The sequence below is a fragment of the Lactuca sativa genome, chromosome 3 (assembly GCF_002870075.4).
Source record: "Lactuca sativa cultivar Salinas chromosome 3, Lsat_Salinas_v11, whole genome shotgun sequence".
Taxonomy (NCBI): Eukaryota; Viridiplantae; Streptophyta; class Magnoliopsida; order Asterales; family Asteraceae; genus Lactuca; species Lactuca sativa.
In genome coordinates, this window is record NC_056625.2 from 71981380 (window position 1) to 71999931 (window position 18552).

At 31.0% G+C, this 18552-nt stretch overlaps 1 protein-coding gene across 1 annotated transcript; it reads left to right on the top strand.

Moving 5' to 3' along the window:
- Positions 1 to 16498: 16498 nt before the first annotated feature.
- On the top strand, positions 16499 to 17794 carry LOC111891114 (F-box/kelch-repeat protein SKIP11). The gene has a single exon (XM_023887199.1). The coding sequence runs from the start codon at positions 16499 to 16501 to the stop codon at positions 17792 to 17794; it is 1296 nt and encodes a 431-aa protein (XP_023742967.1).
- Positions 17795 to 18552: the final 758 nt, after the last annotated feature.

An 18552-nucleotide genomic window follows, 5' to 3' on the forward strand; every position in this document is an offset into this window, starting at 1 on the left:
TAAAAGTTTCCAAATAAGTAGTTTTAAATAACTTACAATAAGAATAGTTAAAAATAACTCAATATAAATTATTATATTGTTATCTTTAAAATCAAAAAATAATGTTTGATGTTTTAAATAATTATAATGATAGAAATTAAAACATTAAGCGAATAAATTTAAAAAAAATAATTAACATTAACAACAACTATAAATAAGATTAAGCCATATATTATATTTAATTTTATTCATTTGTAACTTGCGTGTAAAAGTAATTCAAACGATTGAAATTATGAAGTTATAATAGATGTATAAATTATCATATAATTCAAAATAATCAATATATTATATCAATTTAGTATACGAATTATTATATCAATTTTAAAAACGTTATTGTTATATTTAAAAAATATATATATATTTGTAAAAACTTCAACTATATAAGTGTTTCTGCGCAATGCGCGGGTATTCGCCTAGTATCTTATAAAGCTAGCATTTTTACTTGAACCTCATGCATTTGAAACTCCCATTTATTTTTTCCTTTCACCACATTCATTTGAAACCCTCATGACTTTTCAATTTCTTTCTAATAATAATTATAATTTGTTAATAAGGTTAAATAAATATCAAATCTAAAGTGTAATCATAAATAAACTAAATTTCAATTTTAAAATAATATCCTTACTTCTACTTATAAAGTCATGTCTTTAACTTTTAACATACTATACTTAATTTATTAGATTTAAACCATCATCAGTTTAAAGCTACAACTTTTGAACAGTTTGGACAAAAATACTTAAATTGTTAATTTAAATATAACATTACAGTGTAAACTTAAATATAAATTTCATTTCCACTTAAAAAAACCAAAGAATATTTTATAAATAGTTAAAAATGATAAATTGTAGTGATAAATGAAAAAACTAAACTGTAATCTCAATTTAACTAAAATATTTTCTAAATATATTTTTACAATCGTTAAAAATTTTCAAATAAATAGCTTAAAATAACTTACAGTAACAATAGTTAAAAATAACTATATATAAATGATTATATTGTTACATTTAAAATCAAAAAACAATGTTTGACGTTTTGAATAATTATAATGAAAGAAATTAAAACATTATACAAATAAATTTTAAAAAATTAATTAACAATAATAACAACTACAAATAACATTAAACCATATATTATACTTAATTTTATTCACGTGTATTTCGCGGGTAGAAGTCATTCAAACTATTGAGATAATGTAGTTATAATAGATGTATATATATATATATATATATATATATATATATATATATATATATATATATATATAATCATATAATTCAAAATAATCAATATATTATCAATTTAGTATACGAATTATGATATCAAATTTAACGACAACATTATTGTTATATATATATATATATATATATATATATATATATATATATATATATATATATATATATATATATATATATATAAATTTCAACTATATAGGTGTTTTTCGCCCAACGCGCGGACATTCGCCTAGTACTTATAAACACATTGCAGCAAAGTAGGATCCATTCCACAAAAAGCACAATACATGTTTTCTAATCATCATATACAAGAGCTTTGTCTTCTTTAACTGCATGTCTATAAATATCTTATAGTGATCAATGATTAGTCTAATCTTCTAAATTGATCAAAATTTGAGGCATTAATCATCTAGAATTTCCAAGTAAAACCTAACACTCAGCTCCCGAGTTCAACTTAACGAGAGAAAAGAAAGGAAATGAGTAGAAATGAGAAGAAAATAAAAGAAATTTGTGTTCCCGAGTTTCATTAAAGGAAGGAAGTGGAGGGAAATGGGAGGATCACTTTTCCTCCTAACTTTCCTTCTGATTTGGGAGAATTTGGAAAAAAAGAACAAAATGATTCATTTTCCTTTCACATTTTTCTCCAACTCGGGAACACAAAAGAAAATTTTGTTTTCCTTTCCTTTCTCTTCTTTTCTCTCATGACTTTCTTTTCTCTTCTCTTCTTTTCTTTTGTTAAACTCGGGAACGAGGTGTAAAAGCTAACCTTATAAAGATCTACCCAATATGAGGTGATAATTTTCATCGAGAGACCAAAGTAAGGGTATATGGTAGTTGTAGTCTAGCATAGCCTTTATACTTTTTTTAACCAAAGTTAACCTTAGTGTTAAATCTACAATACAAGTGATTTGTTAATAACTTCTACGAATTGATTTAAACCACTTAGCGAATTAACAACTTACTTTGGGTTCCACGTCTTCTACTGCATATTAATCTTCAATTAATTTAAAATACTTAGCAAATAAATGCTGCATTCTCCGATCAGATACATTATGTCCACTAAAGTGACAACAACAAGTGAAACCTCAATCGTCATTTACTTGTTGGGAGGGTATTTCTATAATTGTAGTAGGCTGACAACTCAATTACTCTTGCTATAAATATAACCAATGTGTTATATCTTTAATTTACAGTTAATAGTAACACCTATTTACTTTTTATCCATAATAGCAACGTGCTTACAAAAGTTTGGTTATTTGTCCATTTTTGTCAATTTTGACAGTTTTGTTAATTTTTACCAAATCTGTCAATTGAATAAGTTTCATCTCCTTTTTAAATTATGAAATTCTTAAAAAAAGCGTCCCATATATAAATAAATGTGGTTGTATGGTCTTAAAACATAAGTTTTGGTCATTTGACCTTTTTGGTCAATTTTGACAATTTTGGTCTTTTTGACCAAAGCTATCACTTCAACCATTTTGGTCGATGTTACTAACTTAAAATAATATAACATATGTGAAGTATCAATAACACTTTCTAAAAATATGATAGCAATACCATATTTCTTGAAACTAACATTGTTATTCCCTAACCTAACAAAAAGACGTGACACTTTAGAATAAACCAAAGACCTGATGCATTAACAACCAAAGAAGACCTTTTATATCAAGCAAAATTACCTTGTTATTAAAATTGGCGACAAAGATCGGATGCATTAACAACCACCAGAATGACATGGGATTAGAAGGATTATTTACATGAAAGTACAATGTTATATCTGTCTTATTTTTTTGGATTATATTAAAGAAAAATCAAATGTTAGCCAGATCCTAGGAGTATTATGATTGTAGATGGAAAATATACCCAATTTTACTACTATAATAAGGGGGAAAATGTAAAGAAAAATGCTATAGTTGGGTATATTTTCCAAAAATACAATGTCTTAAAATGGAAGTACAACACATGCTTCTTCAAACACATGTCATTATTTCTTGCATTTAACCCTTAGAAAGCTTTATGTTACCACTTAAGACATTTTTCTTGAATGGATCAATTGAACAAAAAAGCTATCTGTTTATTATTCATACTTTCTGGAAAGGGTTAAATGCAAAATAAGAACAAAATAGTGAAGTACAATGTTGTAATACGTGGATATTCATCAAGTTTTCATAAAGATTTCATTAATTTATACAAATTATTGTCTTATAGTATTTAATACCTTTTAGGTTTGTTGTTGAAGGTTGTAGAAGAAGAAAAGTTGTTATAAATGTTTCAATTTTTTATTAATAAACATACTGTTTATCGACTTCAATTGCAGGCTTGGAAAGGTTTCTAGTATCAGCATTGCCATATCTTCTTCCTATAAATGCATGCATCAGATCCTCTTTAGGCATGTTCCGGATCTATTGTCATGCTAGGTCATCGACTTCTATCGAGTCTTTCAATTCATTCTTTCGTTGTTTCTACAGGAATCTCAAAGAAAAAAGAGAAATCATATCAAGGGTAAGTCAAAAATACATAAATGCCCTTAAAATCAAAACATTTTGCAAGAATCTCATGTTCACTTTTAGATGGAAGCAAAAAATCATTGTATAATAAGAAGAAGAAAAATAAGTTATGGTTTTGTGGTGGTGCATGTTTGTGCCAGTTGAAGCGAAAATAGAACCTAGATAATCCAATTATCCAACAAATAAACAGAAAAACCCATAAAAATTAAAGACTTGAGGCGCTATCTGCATCCGATTCTTCATGTACATCACATTAGCTCATAGGCTTAGAAAATTTGTTATACCATGAATCATCACACATGCAGTCTACATCTCTTTACACATGATAATAAATGTGTGATCCCATTCCACTTTAGTGTCAACTAAAAGGTGAAACTGGGAATCCTATGTAAAATTTCAAATTAAAGAGATAAAATTATGAATTTAATAATAACCTGTTTAAGCATGACACAATGTGCATTACTACTGGATCTCTAGTACCAAAACGAGGTAAGGTCAACCAATCACCCACAACAAAAGGTTTAAAAAGTCATCATAATATTAATAAAATTCTATAAACCTTCAAGTTTAACATCAATAATAATAATAAATAATGGCTTAACTCACTACTAGAAAAATTGCCTTTAATGACATGCAATGGGTGTCATAAAAGGGACAGATGACACACAAATGTGTGTTAAGGAAGCCACTGTCATAAAGAAAGACAACACACATTTTCCTGTCATAACCTTATGATGTGCATTTATGACACAGATTACAACATACAATGTATATCATTAAAGCCCACGTCATAAAGAAAGACGACATACATTTTTGCGTGTCATAATTTTAATTTTTTTTTTTAAGAATACACATTTTTGATAGATTTACTAGTTTTCAAATTAAGTAACACATTTTAATTCTCATAATACAAAATAAAATATCATACGAAAGAAAGATAATTTATTTCACAAAATATCATATGTCAAATAAAAATAATCATTCAAATAGTAACTAAATGTAATAAATCACTAAAATTGAATAATATTTATTATACAAGAAAAACAACATTAAAAGGAACTCGTGAGTAAGTTCTCATTTGATAGTTTCCATGATAGGTTTAAGCCTTGCAACTTCATCACTTAAAGATGCATCAACTGAACCAGTGTTGACTCTTTTTCTACAAGTTTCTTTCACTTGGGGCATAAAATGACTTATGTAGTAAAAATAGTAAGTTATGTTTTTTTCAATTCAAATTAATTAAATTGCTTGCATTTTAACCGAAAAGGCCTAAATGCATAAAATAACAACTTACTTCAACTTATTTATAGTAAAAGAAGCTTAAATGTAAGAAATAACAAAGTGCATTGCTATTTTGTTTGTAAAGAATTCTTTATGTTTGGCTTGTATCCCCCCTGAAAACATTTAAAACAATAAAAGTGTAGGGGTATGAACTCACTGTTAGTCGTGTACAAGCGTTCAATCAACGAACTGAAATGAAGCCCCTCGAGTTGTAGTGTATGCCACTCAACGGAATCCTAATAACAATTAAATACATAAATATATCTAGATTAACGATTTCGTTAGATAAAGTATTAGGAAAACACTTGCTTTTGGTTAGGGAATGTTACCGGGACTTGATTGAATCGAAGAAAGTGGGTTTTCAACCAATTACACCACTTAGGGAGTGTGTTCGGCTGTGAAGGGAGTGTACGGCCATGAACCGTGTACGACCGTAGACTGCCTCTCGAAGGGTGTACGACCTTTGAAGGTGTACGTCCGTGAACGAGTGTACGGTCTATGAACCTTTGAAGGTATACAGCCATACACTCAAGAACAAGAGTGCTGGAATCGATGAAAAACGTGTCCTAGATGCTCCGAAATGAACCCCCAATGGTGTTTTTCGATGTTTTATGGAAGAATAAAGGTGCTTTAGGGGTGTACGGTCAAGAGTCTAGAGAGAGAAAGAGAGGGTGTTTTGCTAGAAAAGTGTAAATGAAGTGTGGGGTCTCGTATTTATAGGGGTTTTCATTGGTCGGTGGTGGGGTCCACCCGACGTTGGCTATAAACGAGTGTACAACCGTGAACTCAAGTTAGGCCGTGAAATCGGTCTTGTTCGAAGGAATTCCCGAAATTTCGTGTGGTTTTGGTTTCGACTCGTATATGAAGCTCAACTATATAACAAAATGACTTTCCAAACCAAAGAAATTCGACGGGACTCAATAAAATTCAAATTTTATTAACGGAATTTGGTCATTGGAAACGGAAAAAGATTCGGGTTGTCACATAATATCAACTAAGTCTGTACACCCAAGTAACAACAATAGAACAATCAAACCCAATATATATATATATATATATATATATATATATATATATATATATATATATATATATATATATATATATATAGTCCATGGCCAAAAAGTAGATCTAATGTTCAAAAGGAATAAAATACATAAACATCTGATTTGCATGCAAAACCATGATGTTAGTGGTCTGATTGTCCTTTTTGTCCCATGTTGTTGAATATAAATATCCTTTTCACAATAATGTAGCAAATTTCATATCATTAATAATCTCATAATCTAAACTATAATTTAACATGTAAGTAACAATATTAACCTCAATAAACCCATCAACAGAGAAATAAATAAGGAACTGTCCATTTGATGAGAACCTTGCACTTTTAGGGTGACTTTTCTTTCCAAATTGCAATAAAGTTATAACAGAAAGGTTAACAGTGGAACTGAATTATTTACATGAAAAAATATCTATGAAATCACCTTAATAGTATGACCAATAGTTGTTGAGTACTTATCATCTACATCTTTGTTCATAGTAGCTATTCCTCTAAACAAATCAAAATGTGTTCTAGCTGGTAGTAACCCTAAAAGAGCCAAGTAAAGTATTCTCAATAACACAAATCTATGAGAAAAAGATAAATAATATATTTTAAATTGCATTAGAATCAGACATTAGATAATGGTGTAACCTTAGTGTTGTTGTCACTTCAAAGCTTGACCAATTAGAGCCATTAAATGTGATGGTGGAACCACAAAGATTTCTCCTACAATAGTTGAAAAGGGAAAAACAGGAAAATTAAATTTTGTGTTGTATTTCTGGGATATCTGGAAAGGGTATATATGTACAAGCTACAAACAGTAGGCAATCTGTGCACGTTATTTCTCTTTTGTTGACTCATGATATTCCTGAATAATAATAACAAAAAAGGACAACATAATTAGCACAATCACTAAACAAAACATTCTACTTTGTTATTGAAATTTCTATAGAATGAAGAAATTACAATCCTAACCTCATGGGGATCAAAATAAGTTCTAACAAGAAGATGCTCAAGTCTTAAGTATGAGACCGTACATGACCGTCCTCCCTTTTTGTCTTGTTGCTAACTGGGACGAGTTCGTCAATGGTGAGGGTTTCATTTGTATCATTGTGTAGGGGATGTTTGAACTCATCATTGTGTGTATATGTGGAAGAAGAGTACTTCACCGATGGTGTAGGATGTAAAAAAATCTACTACCCTTTTCACACCTGAAAAAATCATGTTAAATGACTAAAAAACCTTTTATCATCTTTTGAAATATAGACTTTTAATGAAAACAATAACACCCTTTATATGTCTAAAGATTTTTCATCACTTGTAAAACCTGAAACTATCAACTAACAGACTATATTTGAGCATATAAACTATCTTCCACATGCTTAAGAAAGTTTTTGAGCTGAAACAGAAAAGAGGAATAGAAATCTATGTGAACTGACTATGTGTATATTTATATTCTAAAACTAAAAGTAATTAAGTGAATTTGAATTCATTAAACAGGGGTTGCCTGCATTAATTACTTGTACCCTCATTTGAGAGATTTTTTTTTGATTAAAAACATTAGGCATAATAAATGTTTCACCCAAATTCAAACTCTAATTTTCATGGAAAATTAGGAATTGATGACAATTTTCATGTGGATCACACTTTCCATGTGCAAAGAAAGATATTAAAAACAAAAGCATTGAATACATATAAAAGAGCACTTAGTAAAAAGCATATTACCAAGTCATTGCTTCAATTTTTTTCAGCTTCCATATATGGCCACATCAAATATTTTATCAGAGCTATTTTCCAAAACAACTTTCACTACCTTTACTAATAATGCCAACATCAAAACCCATTGTACCCATATACAACATGTTTCTAGGTTTTGCTAAGAGGACCTATTACAAAAAGAAAGCAACATCTTATTAACCTTAGAAAATAATTAAGTGAATCAATCCTACAAAATTTCCAAAATAATAAGCAATTAATGACATATTTATATAGGTTGTGTTTCTTTGTAATCACAAAATTATACAAAAGGATATCCAAATAAGAAATTCATAATGATTGAGAAATCCCTCGTAAGCAAATAACAATAACTAAAGCTTTAACAAAATTAAATATTCGATCATCATATGAAAAAAGAGTACAAAAGTAATTCTAATACTAGTAATTAAGTAGTCAATTGAAAATAATATCGTGAAGAGAGGTGGCGCCGGTGACTGAGAAAGAAAGAAAACCAATAGGTTGAATCAGTTGAAAATCAAATTATGAAGAGACTTGGTGCGGGTAACTAAATGAAAAACCAACGGGTTGAAAATAAATGATCTAATTGTGGGGATAGATAATCCTGAAATGGGATAGCGGTTGATCGTGGGGATAAATGATTGTGGAGGAGACAACAGTTTATTGCTTCATCTTCACATATCGACGGTCATGAATCTCGACAATTCCTTGCTTCGTCGTCACAGATCGACGATCATGATTCTTGTCTAAGAGGTTGATTAGTTGATCGTCATTGTGTGCGCCTGTGCGGTTTTGTTCCCCTCCTTCTCTATACTTTCCTAATCTGATGATACCTCTGAAATGTTATGTATTTCCATAAGGTTGCCAGAGGAGAAGTAAGCATGAGGTTGTCGGCAAGGCGAGGCGAGGGAAGGTCGTCGAACGGATCGATTGTAGAGAGTAATTGAGTGTTCTTTAAAAAAAGCCTTAGAAAATAATATTCTCTACGATATTGTGATAAGAACGCGTGTTTGATTAAAAATTATAAAGCGACACAATTGTAGAGGACAAACACTTAAGATAAACGCCCTCTGTGTTTTTAATTTTTTTTGTTGGACACTAATTTTAGGGCACACAGAAATGCGTGTCCTCTATCCTTCAAAGTTTGGAAAGCTAACATTTTTTTAAGACATGCAAAAAAATGCGTATAGTAAATCAGTGCGTGTCATTAAAAGGTTGTTTTCTAATAGTGACCGTTAGAAATTTAAGCATGAACATGTCAAATAGTTTAAAACTCCTAGTCGAACTTCCAAATGAAAGTACCAACTCTATATCTAAGCAGAATAACAGTTCTTTACTTTAATATTCCGTTTATATAAATAAAAAAGGTCGAAGATAACTATTATACAAAAATACCATTAATAAAATTAGACCGAAAATTTGAATATCATTAATAAAACATAAACCACATAAGTAAAAAATGATTTCTAGGTTACTCGGTTCTTATTTGATAATATACCATAGCACATAAAGAAGAAGACATTAAACCTACTAAAATCGAAAAGAAAAAGGAAAAAAAGCAAGTTATAGAGATTAAACCTTTTGTAACTCATCAAAATTATAGAAGTTATTGTGGTAAATAGAAATTACTGCGATATTCAACGATATACTTGTAAAGGGTTTGATTTGAGTGGTGGGAATGAACCTATGGGTTTTGGTTTGAAGTCGGCTACAAACCATAATTTTGGAAAAATAGTTTTTTTTTTCACCGCCAACAAAACAAAATTGTTAATATCTATTGTAACGTTTAGTCATAGTCTGTAATCATTTTGGTCAACAATTATAATCATTATATAAATGTATAAAAGAGGGTTATTCATATATTTATTTGCTTATGTGTTTTATATGATATAATGTAAGTATTTAATAATAAAATAAATAAGATTAAATTATGCATAAAAAATAAATGATTATTTAGGAAAAATAATTTTAACCTAGTTAAAATGTACATTACAAGGATTCTGGAGATATAAGGAGCGTTAAAATACGACTTCATATGAAAAAATTATGCTTCTGTGAAATTTCTCTATTAAATCGGCATAACTCTACGTATCGTAAAAAAGTAAATTTTCAGTAAAATACTTTTTAGCTTAAGTAATCTAAATGAAAGTCATAGTAATCGTTAAACCGAGAGCATGAATATAGAGAACATCTAAATCTGAATTTATTAAAGGAAGTTATGATTTTTCTAAGATTCAGCGTAGTAGTATTCGGCTCAAAAATTGAATTTTAGATCGGTCGTTTTTTAGCCAAGCAACCTAAAAGAAAATTAAGTAACTCGTTAATAGGAGTCCAATGATTTAAAGTCTGTTAAAAACAGACACTAAATCAGAGAGTTATGCATTTTATATGGGCTTTAAAAGTCTAAGCATGTATGACATAAATAAAGTCAAAAATAGACGACGAAGTCTAAATGAAAGTTGTAGATCTCGTCGAGAGATTTTAGAGGATATAAAGAACGTCGAAAACGAAGCTCATATGAAGAAGATACGTAATTTTAAAAATATGAAAAATGGTACGCGTGCACGCAAGGAGTGCGACGCGCACGACAAGACAACACAACCCCACCACTTCATGCCACGTGCTAGGCCAACATTTTGCCACGTCACCTTCTTCTGACCAAAAGCGCGACATGCCTTCACGGTGCGCGGCACGCCTGCCCCAACAATTCACTATAAATATATCTTCAAGCCCCATTCGATCCTCACACCATTTACATTCATCCTCTTGAGTTTCTCTCAATTTTTTCCTACTTTCCCTTAAGTTTTCTGCATTTTGGCGAACCCTGCAACCCCTGAGTGCCCGACGCTTAGTAGTTATCCAGTAGAAGCCCTGTCAGTGCAATTTCCATACTTTTGTTTAGGAAATCTATGTAAGTTAAATTACATTCATCCCTATTTTAGTGTAATTTATATTTATAGTCATAGTTGTTGTTAATTGTTATGAATCTATAAATAAGATTTATCAGTACTTCAAAGTCGTTATAATTATTGATCTACTTATGGGAGAGGTTTAGAATGGTCACGTTGGTTTGATTGTTGAATTTCAGAAAGTCTATATGTCGAAATGGTCCTACCTACCGACTGTCTTGCCTGGCTGATCCTTACTTGATATATCTTGAAGTAGACTATGGGATGGTTGAGGAATCTAAACCCGTAGGATAATAGTTCCATGAAGTATGAAATTAGACTAAGACTTAGCATTATATACATCTAGGTCTTTTGGAAAAGGTGTAAGGCGAAACTCTACCCAGTTCACCAATTGCCAAACACTTTGTTAGGTGAGTGCCTAGTTATTATCGAGAACGTAATCTTAATTTAAAAAGTAATATTATTATTAAGTAATAATAAAAGTTTGCATGTATTATCTATGTTATGTGCTATTTGTATAAATAGGATAATAGGCTTAGATATTGTATTGGGAATAGATTGTCTTTAGCTATAAGTCTTGCCTTAGGTTTAAGAATAAGACTTGTAAAGGTTGCTTAGTTCTCATGGTTGCGATAGAAAGTGAGATCAAAACGGAGTGAAGTCCTACTATTTCTTGGATGACTAGAAATGGTGGGTCCAGATCAGAAAATTGGCAAGTATGAATGGGTCATCGACTAGAGTAGAGGACAACATTTGACTATTTTAGGCAGTTTTGTGAATTACGTTACTAAAATGGACTTATAACCTATGGACGTAGATAAAATAGGATACATAAACATTGGTTGCCTTATATGACTTACACTGGCCAAGGACATCCCTAGCTGTGTAGTCAAACAGATACTTAGACAATTCATCAGGTATGGTGATTCTTCAAGATAATTGTAGAATTAGGATTTTTAAGGATCGGTTGGGTTGGGTAGTTAGTCTTAGGTCCAATTCTATATACACCTATATTATCTGATAATGTTGTTCCGCGGGATTGATATTATTTATTGTCATTAAATTATTATGGGCTTGAAAACCCTATGTATCTCAACAGGATTTCCCAAACCCGACTCACTCATTTCATGCATCACATGTAGCATATGTAAGGCTATTGAAATCTAGTTAGGATGTCGAGTGGAATAAAGAGATGTGTCTGTAATAAGTAGTTTCAGGACCTTTTATATTTTACGTTGTAATGTATGTTTAGATATGAACAAATGACATCCTCAAGGTTAATAAAATAACTTTCATTATCTTAAAAATGTTTTGTCTAACTTGGAATTTCCGCATCTCAATTTATAAAGCATAAAAAATATTTTAATTGGTTCTGAAACATGGCGGATGTCACACATGTATACCTATATGTGTACAAGTTATATGATAAACAAAAAATTGGAATTAGTATGAATTATAGACCATAAAAAACAACCTTCCATGGAGCTTTTGGAGCCATACCGATATCTGTCCTTTGCAATAAAATGGATTGTAGGGCTGATTACACCCGAGAGATGTTGTGGTAGTCCTACGTAGAAAAAGAATCGCATATGATTAATGCTAATACATCGAGGAAAAAATAATGAAGACTAATTGAAGGAAGAAAGAAAAGTGAAATGATATAGATGTTTAACCTTTTTGATAGTGAATAACTGCAATTGAAAACTAGAAAAACAAAACCAATGCAATGAAAATTAGAAACAAATAAAAAGGAATCGCAAAAGCATTAGGGTTTACCTCAGCTTATCTAAAATCTGAAAACAAAACCAAGAAAGCTCAAATCACTTACATATCATTGTACCATATGGTGGTGGAAAAGAAGCTGATTTGGGAGCTTTATGATGAATGAAGCGACGCCGATCAAGGTCAAACACGACCCAGATGCTGATGAAGTCAGACACGATCCAAATGCCCAACTTCGTTAGAAACAAATAACATTGACAATCCCAAGAAGCTTATGACAACAAAAGTTAAAAAGTTGAATCAGATAGGAGAATCACCCAAAGTAGTCTTTGAAATGAATCTTCTACTGGTGCGACATCACTAGGAAGAAAGACGAATTAGGGCAATAGAATCCTAAAATATGATTGAAATGAAATTTTAAACCACAAGATGTCTCAATAACACACAATAATACTGAATACAATGTTTTGAAGACATAAGAGTAGGTGGAAAATAATATGGAGCTTGCGAGAAGCAGCGGGGGAGCAAAACTGGGTGTCGAAAATCAAAAGTTGAGAAAATAAAGTGTTTTATGAAATTGAATCTGAAGAGCCGAACAACAACCATATGGTAGTGGTGACATATGATGGAGACGATAGGTTTTTAGAGAGAAATAGTCACGAAGATGGTGAGGCTGAAAAAGTAGCAAGAGATGGTGAAAGGAGATGGATTAGGGGTATTACTGATCGATTTATCGAGAAAGCAGTAGAGAACAGTGATGGGAAGAGAAGGAACGCCATATAATTTGAAGTCGAGTTAATGTTCATAATCTCCAAATGCTAGGGTTCTTCAGTTTTAGGAAAAGGAACGGTAGGGAAACTGGAAGCCGATGAGAAAAGAAATCGGAGGAAAGAAAATCGGAGATTGATGATGAAAAGGAAATTGGAGGTCGATGAGAAGTCAGAAAAAAATAGAAGGCAGTGAATATACCCCCAATAATACATATACATAACACGTGTTCAAGACAATTAGCTAGACATTGACCGCCCAGTCAAAGGACCAAATATGCCAATATGAAAAACTGATCTGGCCAAAGTCTAAAAGGGCAAAATTTTACTATTCATTAGGCTTCCCAAAATTAATATGTATATATAATGAGTTATAAAACTTGTCAAACTTTTAATTAGTATAATAAACTTATGATATGTTGTTGAATGTAAAATAATATAATTTTAATGTTATAATTTTTGTGTTATTAATCTAATATATATTTAATTTTTTAATATAGAGATGATCAAAATATAAAATAAACTTAATATTGTGTACTCTTAAATAAAACCTAAATCAAAAAATTATATCAACTAAAAAGTTTTCCACAAGTTATTTTATAAAATAATAATTTTTTACAAACAAATCATGTTTTTGCATTAAATTCAAAAACTACATTACTTTACATTTAAAATATTTGTTGGTATTTAAATTAATTTTCATGATCGAAATTAAAAATAAAATAGTCATATAAAATTAAAATAGTAACCATAATTCTTATGAAATGGGTTGAAATAACATAAGCCTTAACCAAACATGAACATATTCTTCAAAGTTTATTCATATTTGCATATAAATTTCAGTCAATGCTCACATCTGGTCCGAAAAATAGACATTTAACTTATAAATAAAAAAAATATACTGGAATGTCATTGATATTTGTTTTAATAGTTGATATTTGTTTTAATAGTTAAAAGCAACACCAAATCTAGAATGCTATTCAATTTTATTCTTATGCAAATTACATGTAAATTAAGGTCATTGAATAATATGATTCTAACATATGTTTAAATTATATTTTTCAGATATTATAATTTTATATATCAATTTAGTGTAAAAATTATTATTTCATAGTTAATATAATTGATATAATAATTTTCAACCATATATATTTATGAAAGATGTAACATCATTTTAAATTATGCAACACTGATTCATCTAGAATAATCAAACTTGTCACATGTTACTCACCTGTTTAATCTGTCACTAAAATATTTCAAAATCTTATACTAAAACAACTAAGATAGATTTTTTCTATTGACATTCTAAATTTAGCAAACGAGGTCGGCTGAAAATTGGTTTTTTCATAGTAAGCTTTTATACCTATTTAATCCAAACAAAAAATTTACAAAAATCTAAATAATTATTTATTAACTAATTATTTGGTGGATTACAAGGTAAGTCAATAAGCCATTAACCTCACATGTGTTAACCTCACATATTGAAGGTTCAGTAATCAGTATTCAAGTTTTTGAAGGTTACAATTAGGAGTTAAGACAAAATACGTATAGTATTTCAATATTTTATCTTTAAAGGACGAACATTCTTTACTATCCTAGCAAAAAACGGAAGTCGCAGTGGACAACCATAACCCATGTTAAATATTTATTTATTTTTTTATATTCAATAATCATTCAGTTTTTTACTATAATATATTACTTATTGTTCTACAAAGTTATATTTTATTAAAAAGGCAAAATAAATAAATAAATAAATAAAAACATAATAACGTTACTTGAAGATCTTGTTTTAAAATTGTTGCATCATTTTCATTATCATTTTCATCACTTTACCAATTGAGTTTCAAGTTAGGGAAAATGACTTAAAAGTCCAATGAAGTTTTCAAATCATTCAAGAAAACCCCAATTATGTTTTGTCTGTTCAAAAAAACCCAACGAATTTAACATTTTGTCTAAAAAGTCCAACAAAGTTCCAAACCGTTCAGAAAATTACAATATTGTTTTGTTTAAGTTTGTTGGGTTTTTTTTAACAGTCAAAACATAATTGGAGTTTTTTAAACGTTTTGGAAACTTCATTGGTTTAACAAGTCATTTTTCCGATACGGTAATAAGCCACGTCATCCGTTTCTCTTATTTGACTTTCAGGAAAATGTAACTTAGTTGGGCTTTTTAGACAAAATGTTAAGTTTGTTGGGTTTTTTTGAACAGACAAAACATGATTGAGATTTTTTGAACGGTTTGGAAACTTTGTTGGGCTTTTAAGTCATTTTCCCTTCAAGTTATTGAACATAGTCTTGAACTTGGTTACCATTTTGTTCATGCATGTTCCTCAATTTTGTATAACAGTAAAGTAAGAATTGATGTTAGTTGTATTTATTTTGGGAAAACGTTGGTAAAATTTTGAATTGTAGTTTACAAAAACAGTTAAAAATAAATAAATAGGAGATCGAATGTGTCAAAATTTTGCAAAGTGGAAGCCTCAAACTCATCACACCAAGCTAGTGGCACAGTGGGTCGTGTGCTTCAAACCACATCGGCGTTGTGGTGCCGCTCCTAGTCTAAGAAAATATTTGGTCAAAGTACTAAATTGACAACTGTACAAAGCTTACGACCAGGTTGTTAGAAAGCAGATATTACATGGTGGTTGGACAAATAAATTGTTCACAATTCAGAAAATAAACGTAAAAGACACGTGTAACAAGTCGTGGGGCCCTTACGCTGTCACCACTCACCACCGATACATTTTTCTCTCTAGATCGCTCGAATTTAGTATAAACTATCAAGTTATAAATAGCAATAAGTTGGTGAGCAAAATATATAATATATAATATATAATATAATCAATAAATACTTTAACTTAATACTTCAAACCTCGTTTTCTTCCTTCTCAACAAATTCTCCGTCAAACCCCCTTCTGATTCCGATTCCAGAAGGGAATCGCCACCAACAGAATCCTCGTCGTCTTGCATGTTTTTGCTCTAATCTTAAGTCAAAAATCGTTGAAATTCCGATCGATTGATATTTGTATGCAAAGAGTATGTGTCTTGATTCCAATTCAATTACTGTTTCACTCAATTATTGTGTTTTAACTTTTATTTAATCATTTTATGGATTTTTTTTAAAGTACATATTCTCGATGATTACTTCTCATTGGTTTTGCTTTCGTTACAATTTTGTAGACGACGAATTGGAAGAAGAATAAACAACCAGCAAGAGATTTCCTTCCACACGTCATTTTCCTTTGAGTCAACATCAAGAAAACATGATGCAATCATTCGTTTCCAAAAACGATAGCCAAGAAAAACAGCCATCGGAAAACAACCGTGGTCTAGAACTCACGTTAGGATATGGTGGTTTTCCGGTGGTTCCACCTCCACAAGATGATGCTAATAATTCTAAGAATGTGGGCCATGATGAATCCAACAAAAACCATGGTCTAGACCTTGGATTAGGAACCTTACTTGTTCCCTTAATCCCACCATCACAACCGGTTAACCACCTTGCACCCGGTTTAGACACAGCCTCTTTGATCAACTCCTTAGGCCGAGACATCTCAATCACATGTCTGCTCCGTTGCCCACGAACCACCTATGGTTCAATAGCATCACTAAACCGAAGCTTCCGAGAACTTATTAGAAGTGGTGAAATTTATAATCTAAGACAAGATAACAAAGTTATCGAGTATTGGGTTTATTTTTCTTGTCATTTCGCAAAATGGGAAGCTTTTGATCCATCTACCAAAACATGGATGAAACTCCCTGTAATCGAGTCAGACCATTGCTTCCAGTACTACGATAAGGAATCCGTAGTTGTCGGCACAAAGCTACTACTTCTTGGCAAAGATATAATGGGCCATGCGACTTACATATACAACTTATTAACAAATTCATGGTCGTTAGGGACGAATATGATTGAACCCAGATGTTTATTCGGGTCAGCAAGTCTCAATCATATAGCAATCTTTGCGGGTGGCATTAATCAAGCCGAAGAGATAGTGGACACGGTGGAGGTTTACGATAGTAGATCCGGAAATTGGGAGATGCTTCCAAGAATGATTAAACCAAGAAAAATGTGTTCGGGGGTTTATATGGATGGGAAGTTTTATGTTATCGGAGGGGTAGGGGGTGGAGGGATATCTTTGACATGTGGTGAAGAGTATGATTTTGATTTGAAAAAATGGACGGAAATACCTAATATGTCTCCGGTGGATGCAAATGGTGGTTGGAGTGCACCACCGCTAGTGGCGGTGGTAGATAATGAGTTGTATGCTGGTGATTGGGGTGAAATGGAATTAAAAAAGTATGAGAAAGAGAGGAAGCAATGGGATGTTATAGGGAGGTTGCCAGAAAGGGCACATTCGGTGAATGGGTGGGGGGTGGCGTTTACTGGATGTGGGAATCGGATTATTATCATTGGTGGACCTCGGAAAGACGATAATAGTGTTGTGGAAATATATTCTTGGATTCCGAGTAGAGGGGTGCCGGAGTGGAGCCTTATTGGTCAGAAAAGATGGTCATATAATAACTTCGTTTATAATTGGGGTGTGATGGGTTGCTAATAAAAAGAAGTTTTAAATACCATATTAGCGATTAGGTATAAATATATCAAATGGTTTTTGATGTAATGACATCAATTTATAGATTTATAAGTACGATTAGTTAAATGCAACACTTAGCCGTTCTAATTAATATTTAGATGTTGTGGTAAGATTGCGAACAAGTTACATACTTAAATAATGATCTATGTTTAAGTTTATAATTTGGGTTTGTTAGTATAGGCATGATTAAGTGAACGAAAACGCTGACCACTTTATGGGTAGATTAATGAAGCAAAGTAGTAAATCTTATCTTGGTTATGATAAGCAATTGCATCAACTCGGGTACGAAAATTAAATCTTACAATTCCATTGTAGACATTGTTATTTAAGTAGATGCATCAATTAATCAACTCGATGATATAGATAACAATCAAAGTAATATGTGAGAAGTCAAGAAAATAATTAAGTGGTAACGTACATACATATATATAGTGGCTGGCTACAAGTTTTGAGAAATTACAAGATCGTGGTGATGGATTTAAGTTTTTATATAGGATTTGTAAGTGATAATTCCACTAAACAAAAACGGAGATGCTTTTGTCTCTAAAGGATACTATCACCCACACCCATACCCTTTTGAAAGAAACACCCACGCCTGTTAATATGTAAATAAATTCTACATCATGCATTGCTTCTGAGTTGGAGACTAGATGATGTTATAAGACGTCGGGGTTATCAAATTGAAGGCACTACAACTTGCCATAAAAATATATTATACT